The 13,662-nt window shown below is 47.3% G+C and overlaps 1 protein-coding gene across 4 annotated transcripts in view; it reads left to right on the top strand.

Annotated features, from left to right (window-relative positions):
- Positions 1–13,662, top strand: part of Mettl24 (methyltransferase like 24) — a 126,882-nt gene that overhangs the window by 32,529 nt on the left and 80,691 nt on the right. For 2 of the 4 annotated variants that reach the window (XR_012907423.1, XM_075945028.1), the window contains exon 2: positions 10,867–10,965. Coding sequence is in view for 2 of the 4 variants with exons in the window: in XM_075945028.1 (XP_075801143.1) it covers positions 10,867–10,965 (99 nt within the window). In the remaining 2 variants the exon portion in view is untranslated. Of the gene's footprint in view, positions 1–10,866; positions 11,008–13,662 lie in introns of those variants that run through there. The other 2 variants (XM_075945039.1, XM_075945049.1) reach the window with 2 other exon arrangements.

The raw sequence follows: 13,662 nt of genomic DNA, 5'->3' as shown, positions 1-13,662 counted from the left end.
ACTAGTATTATTATTCTATTAGTCTTGTTCAGGCAACCGAATTGTTGAGAGTTCGTGGGTTTGGCTCCCCTGTCATATATAGAAGACACAATCTTGAAGCAGAGGACACTGTTAAAATGCTTACAGAATCTCCTTGGCTGCAATCTGATCTCTTCATTTGCACAATCTGTCCCCTCTGCTCTTGTCTGCAGTGGGGGAAAGGTCTGGGAAAGTCATTGCCACTGGTAGCGTCACTTCCAACTTTAAAGAGCCTCGTTCTCTTGCAGCAAAGAACCCCAAATCCAGAGAGTTACACAGCGGCAAGCCAATTCTAGCTGACCCCAGAAAGGTCTGCTTCCTTTGGCAATTCCTCGTGGTCAGAAAAGGGGCACTTAGTGAGAAAGATGGCAGATTTTTCTTTCCATTTAGGTTTGAGGCTTAAGTGCTGTGGGTTCCCGGGGCATGCTGCCAGCCCTGCCTGCCTTGCTTCACACTCTTGGCAGCTGCCCACAGACAACCTTCTCTGGGCTTTTTCTAATGTGTCAGGCACTATAATTTATAGTGCATTCAGGAAGAAAAATGTCCGACAAATATAGAATCATGCAAAGAATGTCCTGGAACCAGAGCCTTATCTCCAAGTGCCAGGATGGATTTCCCGAGTCTCCCACATACCCTCTCCGTATCTAAGGGGCAGAGAGTGATGATGTGAATGCTACAAAATGTGGACAATATAAAATGAAATCTAATGGGAAGGAGTGTACATTTAACCCTGAGAAATGCACACATGTGTCCTTACACAGCTATGTGCATCTGGCGACATTTCCAATGGGATGTGTGGGATATGGCAGTTTTGTCGGGAAACTAGTGATACTCCTAACCACGTGTTGAATGGTATGGGCTTGGCTGGGGTTCTGGGTACTTTGGTTCTTTTCCTCGTACCTGCCTGAGGTGCCCTCCTCGTGCCCTTCCTTGTGGAACATTGCTCAAGCATCGTTCCAACTGACTGCCAGTGAGGGCTTTGCCTCCCCTCAGTGTGTGCACACGTCCCACTTCTCAGCTAAGGCAGTGGCTGTCGGGTGACTCTGCCGCTCTGTGTCTCGGGGATTCTGTCTGTACTTGGCTGCGTTCTTTCTGCCGCATTCCCTACTCCTGGTGGCTGGGCTAAAGCTTGCTTCTTGTATAAAGTCTAGAATGTCAACGCTCTTCCTGCTTTGGCTGAGGTTTGAGGACTGATGTGGTTGGAGAACTAACAAAGAGACCCTGGCTCCCGTGTGGACCACTGTGGGTCCTCACTGAACCTGTGGGGGAGGGGCAGGGGTTGAGAGTTAGCTCCCCTTCCTTCTCTGCTCAGACCCCCTCCTGTTTCCTTCTCCATGCTCACTCCACACATTGGCTTTCCTGCCCTGCCCCCTTATCAGCTCATTGGCAGCTACTTGGATATCTTGGAAATGGTCTTATAGGGTTGCTGTCCTTAGATGCCCATGTTTTAAGGTTATGTCTTTGTTTGGGGTGCTGATGGTTTTTTTTTTCTTTCTGTCTGAGTCAAGTCTATGGACTTAGCAGATGGACGTTGATTTAGATGATGTTAAGCTCCTAGAATCCTGGTACCTGGCATGTTATGATGAGTTTATATATGTATGTAGAAAAGGATGTTTATGTCTCTATGTGTGTGAGACAGACAGACAGCAAAACAGTTCTGAAAAATATGGCTAATACTTTCCTAAATTTTTCCTTGCGTTCCTAGGCAAACATTTGTATATGAACTTACTTCTAAAAGAAACGAAACACCTCTCTTTTCCCAGCAGCTATGTGGCCTCAGTGAAATCCCTAATTTGACATTTGAACCCCCATTGTGTACGCTGATAATGTATAGCATCTGGATTATGCAAACTAATGGAGACCTCTGCATCCCTCTGGATCTATTCCAGGTATCTGGCTTCTCTTTTTATTGCCTGTGATAAAATCCAAAAATACATGGCGTTTCATTCTCTTAGCTCTCCCTTGGGGTGTTCAATCTCACCCAGACTAGAGCCATTTCAACATGCACAGAAAATGTGGGGAATTTAAAGATGTCAGTTTAAGAACACACAAAAAAAAACTCCTACTATAATTTGCTTGGCTTCTCTTTCTAACTTAGCAGAATAACTTTGAAAATAAATCTAGAGTGTTTATTTCTTCTTGTCCTTCCTTCCATCCTTCCTAAACGTTATCAGGGCCTGCTCGGATCATCGTGCATTTTTTTCCTGTCAGAGATGATTTGATTTCCCTTGTCCCTTGTCCAGCACATACTCCGTGCAATGATGCTGCGGTGGCAGATTGATGGGAAGAGGGTTCAAAATGCCTCTCTGGCTGTGGCTTTCAGTATGTCTGCTGCTGCTGCTGCTGCCGCCGCTGCCAGAGGCAGTTGGCAGATGGACTTGGTGGAAATGAGAGAGGCCTGGAGCTTGACCGAGAGCATCCCAGGGAAGAGCTACCCCATGGCCTGAGGTGCTTCTGTCCTTTCTCACCCAGCTGGTTACAACATTAACAGAGACTCAGCCTTTTTCTTGTGATTTTATTTAGTGTTAGTAGTGGTTTGATCATGATGTGTATGGAAGTCAAATCATTCATTTTGTGGTTTTATGGTAGTGTGGGGATTGAACCTAAAGCCTCACATACGCAAGGCAAGCTCTACCACTGGGTTGTACCCTCCGGCCCCACATGCGGAATTCTGTGGGTGTTTCTCCTAGGGGTATGCTGAACCCCTTGTTGCTTTAGATATAAGTATTTTGTCCAAATTGGAAGTCTTTCAACTATGATTTCTTTGAATGTTACTTTGCATGTTGTGCTCTTGTCCTAACTCCCTGGGATATCAGAGCTATGAATGTTAGACCTCTTAGTATTGACATACAGGTCCCTAAACCTCTTTTAAAAGATTTACTTTTAATTCTCTCTCTCTCTCTCTCTCTCTCTCTCTCTCTCTCTCTCTCTCTCTCTCTCTCTCTGTGTGTGTGTGTGTGTGTGTGTGTTGTGAGTGCCAGTGCCCTCAAGGCATAGGATTCCCTGGAGCTGGAGATACAGGCAGTTGCAAGCTACCCATTACAGGTGCTGGAAACAGAACTTGGGACCTCTGCAAGGGTAGTATAAACTCCTAACTGGCGATCCAGTGTCCCCCACCCCAAGCTCTTTCCATCCAATGCCCCGTCATTTTCTTCCTCTCAGTTTTACTTTCTATTGCTCCATCTGTACCCACTGACTCTTATGTCATATTCTTTCTGCCACTGCATCCGTCCACTGAGATTTTATGCTAGGTGCTATATTTTTATAGTCCAAAAATGTCCATTCTTTTTAGCACCCAGGTCTTGGCTGCGTCTTTTTTCCTTCTCATTGGTATCAGAAGTGTATAATTTTGCTTTATGCAAAGGATTCCTATAATTGTTGCTTGTCAGTCTTGGTCAAAATATTTCCTTGAGTTTTGTGCCTTTGTTGGAGTCCATTGGTTGTCCTTTCTCATCCCAGCTGGGAGTTTTCTGATTCTTCACATACTTAGTAGTTAGGGATTGCATCCTGGACATTGTGAGTATAATCAAGAAGCCTCTGGGTTTAAACACTATGGATAATAATGTTATTTTTTATATGAGACTCCTCTCAGTGGGCTCAGGCATGAAGTTCTAGCCAGTTTTCTATGGTGTTATGGTTTAAATATGGAATGTGTCCCCAAGTTCATATGTTGAGGGTCCTAAGTTGGTGGCTTTTGTTTTGGAGGTGAGGGCTCTTTGGAGAAAGTAGGTTACTGGGTGCAAGTCTTTAAAGGCTATCTTAACTTGGCCCCTTCCTTTTGCTCTGCTTTTCGGCCACCGGGAGAGGAGCATTCTGGCCTCTCCATCATTGTGTCCTGCCTCACCTGATCCCACAGACACAGAAACACAGACCCAGCTGTCCCCAGACTGAAAGTCAGAGACCTGTGAGCCAAGGCAAGTCTTTTGAATGGAAATGAACTTTATGCCGTGGCCATGCTGGAGCATGCGTGGCAGCCCCGCATATGGCGCTTCTGTTGAACTTGTCCATATTGAGTTTCATGGTCTAAGTTGATGAGGACAACTGACCAGGTCTCTTCCTCAAGAGGGCACCAGATCCCACTACAGATGGTTGTGAGCCACCATGTGGTTGCTGAGAATTGAACTCAGGACCTTTGGAAGAGCAGGCAGTGCTCCTAACCACTGAGTCATCTCTCCTTCTAGATTGTTCTTGCTCAGGCAATTGGTTCTGGGATGGGAAACTGTGTGGGTGGTGAGTTTTATGTCAGTCACGTTTGGAATGTGTCTGTAGTGTTTTAGGTCCGCTCCTTGGCATGTGCCGCAGTAGCTAGTTTGGGTCAGATTTGAGCATTTGCAGTTTGTGAGTGGGCTGGTCTTCGTAAACAACTGTGGCATTTCCTCAGCTGCTATTTCTTCCCAGTGGCCCTAATGTCACCTACTTCCCCATGGCTTCTGACTCTCTGAACAGACAGAGGTTTGGGTATTAAGAAGCAACACTCTGCCCATGCTTTCTTTGGTGCACATATCCTATCCAGGGCTAACGGGATCAGGAGACAGACACACCACTCTCTGGAGCTACAGCTTCTGCTCAAACCACGAGCAGTCTTTTCCTCTGAATAGTAAATGTTCTTTGGGTTCCACTTTGGCTTTCAGCAGTTTAGTGGGATTGCCTTGGAGTTGGGATGCAAGAATGGAGATCTGGGGAAGTTGGGGGATGGGAAGTTTTCCTGTTCTCCCTGGGGAACAGCAGTTGCCTTCCCTCACTTAGACTGAACCGGGAGGTCTGCACTGGGCTTTCTCTCTGTGCTAGCAGTTCTGAGTGGGGACACACCAAGGCAAAGAATGAAAGGTTACATTTGACCCCATGAGTTCTAGGCCCCCTTCCCCAGGCCCTCCTGATCTGGCTGCAAGTGTTTCCTCGTCTTCTTTTAGAGGTCTCTCTGCCTCCCATCCAGGTTTCATTGCTGTGCTCAGGGGCGAGACAATGTGCTCAGCCATTTGACCCAGACTCGAGACTCAACTCTCACTTCAGTAAGTTGTGATAAGGTACCAGCATGTGAGAAATCACTACAAAACATGTGACCGATTTTTGCTGTTTCTAAGTCATGCCTGAGTCTGAGAACCAAGACAGCAACAGAAGTCCTGGAAACTCTGGTGTCTAAGGGCAGCCTAGGATGTAGGGGCTGGTTTCCACAAACCCTTCCGCGAGGCTGGATTTATGTTCTGTCCAGATACACTGCGCGGCTCCCCTCCCCCACAGCTCCCATCCCGTCACCCTCTCCTTCTTCCGAAGAGAGATAAACAGCTGCCTTCCGTCATTGTTCCCTGCCCACCCACAGATGCTCTCAATTACCACAAAATTGCTAAATAAATCTATTTTACTTGTTTTGGTTTGTTTCTCCCAGAAAGCCTTGGCTTCCCTGATCAACACATCAACACACACTCAGCTCCGTGTCCTGTTTAGTTTGAATCAAGGATGTCCAACTGGGTCCCTTTCCTCGGACACAGCCAAGGTTCGGAGAACCCGTTGTTGGCCACCTCTCCTGGTGTAAAATGGTTGGTTCTAAAGCCTTCCAGGGGCTTGGGAATGTGCTTTAGGGAGTTCATTGATAAAAAGATGACTCCAAATGTTCTATCACGGCCAAAACTCCTGATTGTTTAAATCACCCATTACACGTGACTTTCCAAAGGAACTGGGTTGAACATGAATGGATGGGCCCATAAGATGCTCCTCTTTGTTTGCTTTGTCTTCAAGTTCTCTTTCCCCTACCTGTCCTAGTATAAAAAGAACTCAGGCAGAACTTGTTTGTGCTGCCATGCCTGCTGGTGCATGCTTATATATCCTATCACTTGGGAAGCCGAGGCAGGAGCATCTCAAGTTGGAGGTTAGTATGAGTAGTGAGTTTTAAAACCAGCCTGGGCAACAGAGTGAAGCCTTGCAGTAAAGTTCACAGAGCAGCCGTATCTACCCCACGGCTCATGGTGCAGGGGTGTCTACCCCAAGGCCCACAGCGCCCCTGTTTTTGGTTTGACAACTTTCTCACAGGCTGCATGAGATCATTTGTGAGGATGAGGAAACTGCTTGAGAGGAAGAGAACTGTTATTCTAAATTTCCAGACAAAGAAAGCGTTTGCAAGGCAGCATTGATGATTTTTTTTCTAGGTCATGGGTGGGCCTGCTTAAAAAAATTTTATTTTTTGATTAACACTACTTTAGTGTGAGGCTTTTGTCTTGAATTAATGAGTCTAGGCTGGCAGGCAAGAAGAATTTTAAAAGATTGCTTTAATTATTTGTCGTTATCTTTTAGGAATAAAGTCTTAGAATCCAGCTTCCTGGCTTTGAGAGATTCAGTTCCTTTTTCTTTTTTTTTAAAGAACCATAATGTGATGCAGAGATAATAAACGATAAAAATATCCCCAAACCTCACGTCTGTGCTTGGTGCAGTCATGAATTAGCCCCCTTGCTTGCATGGGATGAGCTTTTACCCTTTGGAAAGCAGAACCTCCAATGTCTGCAACATAGCAGGAGGTGATGGGAGCTGGTTCTGCAGAGGACCGGCTGCCGTCCTGGACCTTAATGTTTGGAGTTCTGAGTAAAAAAAGCTGTCTGCTTCCCTTTCACGATACAGACCCCAGAGTAAGTGCTAGGTAAGGTCTCATACAGGTTTCTGAAGAGTCCAGAAACTTGCCCTCCCAAGAAGCTCTGTGTTAGGAGGAGACACCCCCCTCCCCCGCTCCCACAGCATTCTGGCTCCATGGGAAGGCCTGGGTCTTAGTAAGCGTGGATTTCAAAGGCCTAGAGGGGTTCCCCTCCCTTGGTGGTGGGGAGGCGGGGTCCTCTGTGTGACAACTCATTGTAACGCTGCACTTGACATTTCCACACCAGCCGGTGGGGAGCAGACAAACCGATACAAAGTGATTCTCCTGGCAGCCACCTGCCGCTAAGCGGCTGCGCTCTGCCTGCCTGAGAGTCCTCTGATGGACAGATGGGTCTGGGAATCCACAACCCCACCACCTGGGAGTGCTGGAGATGGTGTTGTTATGGTCACTTGATATTTGAGGCACATGGATAATAGGCACACAGTGCACCCTGGCATTTGGGAAATTGTGTGGAGCGAAACCATCATCATTTTTTTTTCAAAGAAAATTATGGGTTTTACTCTTTTCTGTTAAACTTGCTGGGGTATTTGAAGGTGCTCATAGAATTCTGTTTGTGGGAATTTGGGAAGGACATTATGTTGACGTGTGCAGTGGAGAATTAAGACAAATGATAATTGAAAGAGATGATAAAAGCTAGTGGTTTCCATGGGGAAACAATCACGACCTGCTGTCAGATTAATTCCAATAAGAACATTGCTTTATGTGAAATGTTTTTTAAACAGCAGAACCAAAACAGCAAGCCAGAGCACTTCTGAGGGCTTTTTATCGTGGTCTGTTTCTATTAGCCCTCCATCTGAGAGTCCTCGACTTACATTATCCACCAGCACAGCCGCGTTTAGCTTCTTTGTGGTCAACATTTAGCTGGAAATGAGAAGTATCAGGTTGCAGAAAGATGAGCCTACATGTAACCAGAGGGATTCGTAGTTACTGATGTGCAGAGTCACTCCGGGGTGCTAGCCTGGGCTCAACGTTGCTGCTGGGTTGAATATATTTCTTTAACAGTTCTAGAAAGCCATTGCTGTGTTTGGGGGGCTTGTAGCCGTAGCAACCCTTCCCCACGATCCGCATCCGCATTTCTGTGCATTGGTCGTGAACAGTCCTCAAGGACCCTATTTCCTCGCGCCCCTATTATACACCGTAGAGAACTCCTAGCATTTGTTGTGTGACACAGCTGTGCCCTGCATTGAATCGGAACAAAGAGCCTGGCGTGAGAGGCACAAATGCTCACAGAACGAATGAGCAAACGAATGAATGACTCTTTGCTCAAATCTTGCTTCTGTGTCTCCTCCACTGTACTGCACCAGCTTGGACCCCTGGGGGCAGTGGCGGCTCACTGCAGGGGCCAGCCTCAGTTTCCTTCCCTGTGGATTTACCTAATAGGAGGCAGGAGACTGGAGGACGGGTCAGATAAGGTGGCTTCTGTAAAAGAATTGACTGTGTTCCTCTCTTACAGATGGTCTCCATACCATTTATTCCCCAGGGGGTTCCCGGGTGTTACCAGTAGAGGCAGAGTTTCTTTGTGTCTTGGCAGCCACTCCCAAATAACCATTCAGAGACTTATTATTAATTATAAATGCTCAGCCGATCGCTTAGGCTTGTCTCCAGCCAACTCTTATAACTTAAATTATCCCGTTTCTATTCATCTCTGTGCTGTCCCAAGGCTCATTTACCTTGTTTATGAACTTCCACTGTGGCTTCTTCTTAATCTGGCTTGAAAATCCTCAGACTCCGCTCTTCTTCCCAGCTTTCTCCCTGCCCTGAAAATCCAGCCTGCCTATCAGTCAGCCCGGTTTTCATATTTGCGGTGTACCTAGATTGTTCCACGGCATGCGCGTCACACGAGTCATAGGCATCAAAGTTTTTCCTATGCGTCCTTAAACCCTGCCCACATATTTGTAAGCAGCCTCCCTGAGAAATCCTCTTCAGTTCCTCAGTGCAGAGGCTCCCAGTGTCCTGCTGAGGCCCTGGCTGGTGTTTTCCCAAGCCACGGACTTGACAAAGTTGATGGATGTTTGTCTTTCTTGCATTCTTGCAAGTGAATGCTCCAGAAGAGACCGTTGAAAGCGTTCTGTCTCCTCCATTCAAAAAAGAACGTGACACAGGCAACATTTATCCTTGCCTGGTCCATACTGGTGCTTGATAAATACTGATTGAATGGATGGTTATCAGCATCTAAAAAGAGAACATCAATGAGGGATGGAAGGTAGCTTAGCTAGAGTTCTTTGCCGCTCTCTGCTCCACCTTCACAGGGTAACAACAGCTACAAGACAGGGCTGTCCTCAGCAAAGGCGCCTCGCTGAACGGACTGGCTACATTCCCCCCTACTCGGCTGTTTTAGTCTCTTTCCTGCTGCTCTGGCAAAATAATCTGCCAAGAGCAGCTTAAGGGTTTATTTTGGCGCACGGTTCAAGATGACAGACCATTATGGCGGGAAAGACACAGCAGCGGGGGATGGAAGCCCCGGAACACATGGCGTTCATAGTCAAGAAGCAGACAGCAATGAAAGCTGTCTTCAGAGCCCCTTCGTTTTATGCACTCAGCGACCACAGCCTTGCGAGTCGTGCTACACAGGGCAGGCTGGTCCTCCCATCTTGGTCTAACCAAGATAACCACACACAGGTATGCCCAGAAGCCCAGCAGCCATAGTCCAAGACCTCATCAAGCTGACAATTGAAATTAACCATCACAGTAATCTGGGGTGTGCTATCTTCCTGCCTCAGCATGGGCCAGTGTTGAGATTACAGATGAATGCCACCATGCCCTGTTGAGTGGATACATCATTGGTGAGGACTCTGAAAAACCACCAAGGGTTTTCAGGAAAAAGTCAGCAGGATGATAAACTAAGCAACACCCTGCTAAGCCTTCAGAGGCCAAAGTCTCTCGAACGGACCCCCCAGAAAGAGGCAGCCTGCAGGAGATCAGAGCAGCTGGTTCACTCTTGAGCAACTTCATGATCTTAAGCTTCAAGATGGGACGGTCTATCAGGGAACTGTTGAGCCTGTGGGCTGTGCAACGATAAACGATAAACAACCCTGGCCAGTATTTCATCACTTCCAAAGTGTTTACATGTATCTCAGATGCTCACACAGAAAGAAGCTGCTCTTCTAAACCCAGAAATCTGCTTCACGCTGACGACCCTGCTTACCTTGCTCCTTCTCATTTTCAATTTCATCTAGAGTGCCCTAGGCCGACCCATCTAAGGAAGACAATCATATTTGTGTTAATGTGTCTCATGACTTTTTCAAATGTTTCTCTTGGTTGGGGTGGTGGTAGTGACGCTCTTGCCACAGTCCCTGCCTGGAGAGTCATGCATGTATATAATGGTATTCTTCTCTGGTCCTAAGGCCTTCCTGTGACCCTTCCTCACCATGCAATGAGCTTGGGGCCACCCTGACTATCTTGCAGGAACTCCTGTGCTATGACCCTAGAAGTCTCTCTGGGTCCTTGTCTCCATTTGGAATCATGAAGTTATTTGGAGGTCTCCAAATGGTGACCCTCTGAGACAGGAGCTATGAGCTTCAGCAAAGACTTCTTACTAAAGCTTCCTTTTCCCCACAGGCGTTCCCACTTGTGTTTCTCCCAGACTGCTGCCTAACTAGCCTTTCCATCACCCACCCTTGCTGTAACTGAGGCTCAGGATCACCACTAACCACCTAGTACTGGACGTAGTCAAGTCCTCTGCGGACAGGTGTAGGCTGCCACCCCGAACAGAAAGCCACCCTCCACAGTTCAGCATCCTTGTCCCCCCGACATGAGCTCAGAAGGTGCTACTATCTATCTTTCCCCGTGCTAGGGAAGGTGACCTGTGTGTTTCTTCTCCATGAGATTAGCACTTCAGCTTGGTGGTGCTGTGAACCCCAGAACTGCCCTTTAGGAAGCAGAACCTTAAAGTTCTAACCTTAGAAATCAGTAAATGCTAAGGACCTTTCCCCTCTGCATGAGAAGTGGTGTCATGGGTACTCTGCCACAGGTAAGGTACCATCGGATGGAATCAGCTGGAGTTTGTCTATGATCAGACAGTCCCCAGGGGTCATTGTCACCAGCTGCTTGACTTGGACCCTGGACTTTTTTACAATGACCTCCTGTGGCTTAGGTGGCCTTAAATGACAGCGGCTCTGTGTCCACATGCTGGTCGCCTGGCCCCCATATTCCTCCTGCACGGCCCAGAGCCCCAATCTTCACACTCTGACTGTGTTCTCTGTCCCTCACAGGGTCCCCGGTGGCACATAGAGCTTCAGCCTTGGGCAGGCCCTGCTCAGTCCCTGGATGAAGAAGCCTCAAGGTTCCTGAGCTACATCAGCACCACTCAGGTTGGGTTTTAAGATGAAATGGATTTGGGAATAACGTCAAAGGTACTGAGCAACCCCTGCAAGAAGTTTGTGAGGACCTCCTGACAGGAACAGGGTAGGGGCCCCGGGTTCTGAGTGCTGCTACTCCATTTCCCCCATTCTGTGGAGGCAGAGAAAATGGCTTCCATTTGCTGTCATCTTCTTCCTTCCTTCATGGCTTCTCATCAACCTGGAATGTTCTAATGACTCATCCTTGAATGTTTTAAAGAGTCACTTTAGAAAACTGCTTTCGAAAACCACTGGGAGAGACAGATTTGTCCCTGTGAGTAGGCAGTCAAGCGTGTCACAAAGCAGAGCCATCATCTGGAGGTTCAGCTCCTTTCCCACTTGGAAGCATCCGCCTATGTGCTTCCCAGCCACGGGCACTTGGCAGCCAGGCCATGAAGGGCGTGGAAGTCAGAGGCTCTGAGGGGCACTGCAAGAAGTTAATGACCCCAGTGCTCACTCCCCTCTCCTTGGAGGGCCCCAAGTCATTACTGAGTAGGGCCTTTATTAGTGGCTTAACACACAGTGGCAGCTCTTGCCCAGCTCCGGGAGTGAGGCAGTCAGGGGCTCTGGGAAGGCAGGAGAATGTTCATTAAAGAGACGCCAGGGCTCTTGACACGTTAATCCGAAGGCTCACTCTCATGTTGCCTGCTCCAAGGGAAAAGACAGCCGTAAGAGGAAATGAGCCTGAGGATGCTTAGTCCTAGACTGAGAGGTGGCAGAATGTAGGACATTTTGAGCCTGGGAACTGAGCACAGGTTCACTGTAGGATGCTTCCGGGGCAGGAGTAGTGGAGAGAAAGGCCTTGGATGCTTATATCCATAAATCCACTGTACCGTTACATCCACGGTCCCTTAACACTGTACTGAGCCTCACTGGCAGCGAAGCCCCTTAGAAAGGATGGGAAAGAATAGTCTGGTTTCCCCTACCTTCCTTTGAGAGAGGCTCTTGCTCTGCAGCCCCGGCTAGCCTCGAACCCCTCCTGAGTGTTGCACTCACAGACAGGTATATGCCATTGTTCCTGGCTCGCTTCCAGAGCTGCAGGGAGACAAGTTCAGGTTACAAATCTTATTTCCGACTTGATGCAGTCATACACACATAGGAATTTTAATACTTGCCACCCAAACATGGAAATAAAAACCCACAGAATTAATTGTGGTTGATAGAATGATAAACCAGTTCCTGTGATTTACAGAAATTTATCATATTTAGCTGCTTCAAATTAATTGGGTGACCTTACACAGGCTTAATTAAAGTACTGGAATTTTAATTTTATAATTTGGCTTTACATGGGGGATAGGAGACGAAATCTCTTAATTATAACTTAAAAATGCTCTTAACAGCCTGAAGAAAAACTAGAGATATTTAATATATAAACTGAATTTGAAAATGATGAGCTCCATCCTCCAAAATTAATTTATTGAGTGTGAGCCTCCAAAATCCATCTTACATGTATTTTAGGTTAATGTTCTACAACTTACAGAAGGGGTCTTTACTTAGGAGATGCATTGGGGCATTCAGCGATCATTTCAGACTTCTCTTGTATCTTTTTCATGAGCCATGAGGAGGGGGAAAGTCTAGAAAAAGATAAAGGAAGCATGTTCTAATGTGATGTGGGCTAGCGCTGGAACCTGGACAGTTGACTTTGCTTTGATGGTTGTCACCATTCTGATCCTGAAAAGTGTGAGGTTAGACCAAATGCAGCTATTCTGAAAAGCATGAGGTTAGACCAAATGCCTCCCAGATTTCCCCTGTGGCTGGGTGTTGTAGAGAAAGTAGGTCAGGGTTGCTACTAGCCTAGTATTTCTGAGCAGCTATGTGGCCAGGGAATTTGGCAGGCATTGGGCCTAAAGCCTCGGCCTTGAGGAACCCAGAAATGAGTGGTTGTATAATCACTGACAGCTTGAGAAGCGCCATATTCGAGACCTGGCATTTGAAGCTGTAGAAGAAAGACTCCACCACGGGGTGATGCGGGCTCTTCATCTGGATCCGGGATCCTAATGAACCCAAGAGTTAAGAGCAAAGTGACAGCGTTTCTGCTGAACTTCCTGGGAGTCTTCATAAGGCAGTGACGTCCTGAGAAATGGCCAGAGCGTGATGCTTTCACACTTTTCAGATGAAGGAAAATGAACCCGTGGAGGAACAAAAAGCACAAATGGAGCTCCAGACTCAGGCAGTCAACTCAAACGTTGCTGCCAGGAGATCTGTGGTGGGGACCTCGGTGGGGTGGGCTGGGGGCGGTGAACCTGGGGGCTGGAGGCGGATGAAGTTGACTTTGAAGTTTGTTTCTTGGGTCTTACTGCGATTCCAATGGCCCGGGGAAATCAAGTCTATATTTCAATCTTTGTATGGGAAGGCCACCCCACCCAAAAGAATCTGTATAGCTTATTACATATAGGAAGAATCTGGCCAATGGTTCTCTCTGAAGGTACGGTTCCCGAGTGGCTGCGGCTTGACGTGATGATTGTACCAGTTGGGAATATTTTGAAATGAGATGTCCCGAGTCCCTTCCAAACTCAGTGGAAGGCTTTTCAGCCTTCAGAAAATGTGAAGGATTGCAGACCGCACAATGGTTTTGTAATCAGGAGCCATTTATCCAGGTGAAGCTCTGGGCTCTGATGGCTTCCAGGTGGGAGCCGTCATGGATGACACGGATGTCATCAGATCCTTTGA

Source organism: Microtus pennsylvanicus, chromosome 1, assembly GCF_037038515.1.
Source record: "Microtus pennsylvanicus isolate mMicPen1 chromosome 1, mMicPen1.hap1, whole genome shotgun sequence".
Taxonomy (NCBI): Eukaryota; Metazoa; Chordata; class Mammalia; order Rodentia; family Cricetidae; genus Microtus; species Microtus pennsylvanicus.
This window is presented reverse-complemented; position numbering and strand designations above follow the sequence as displayed.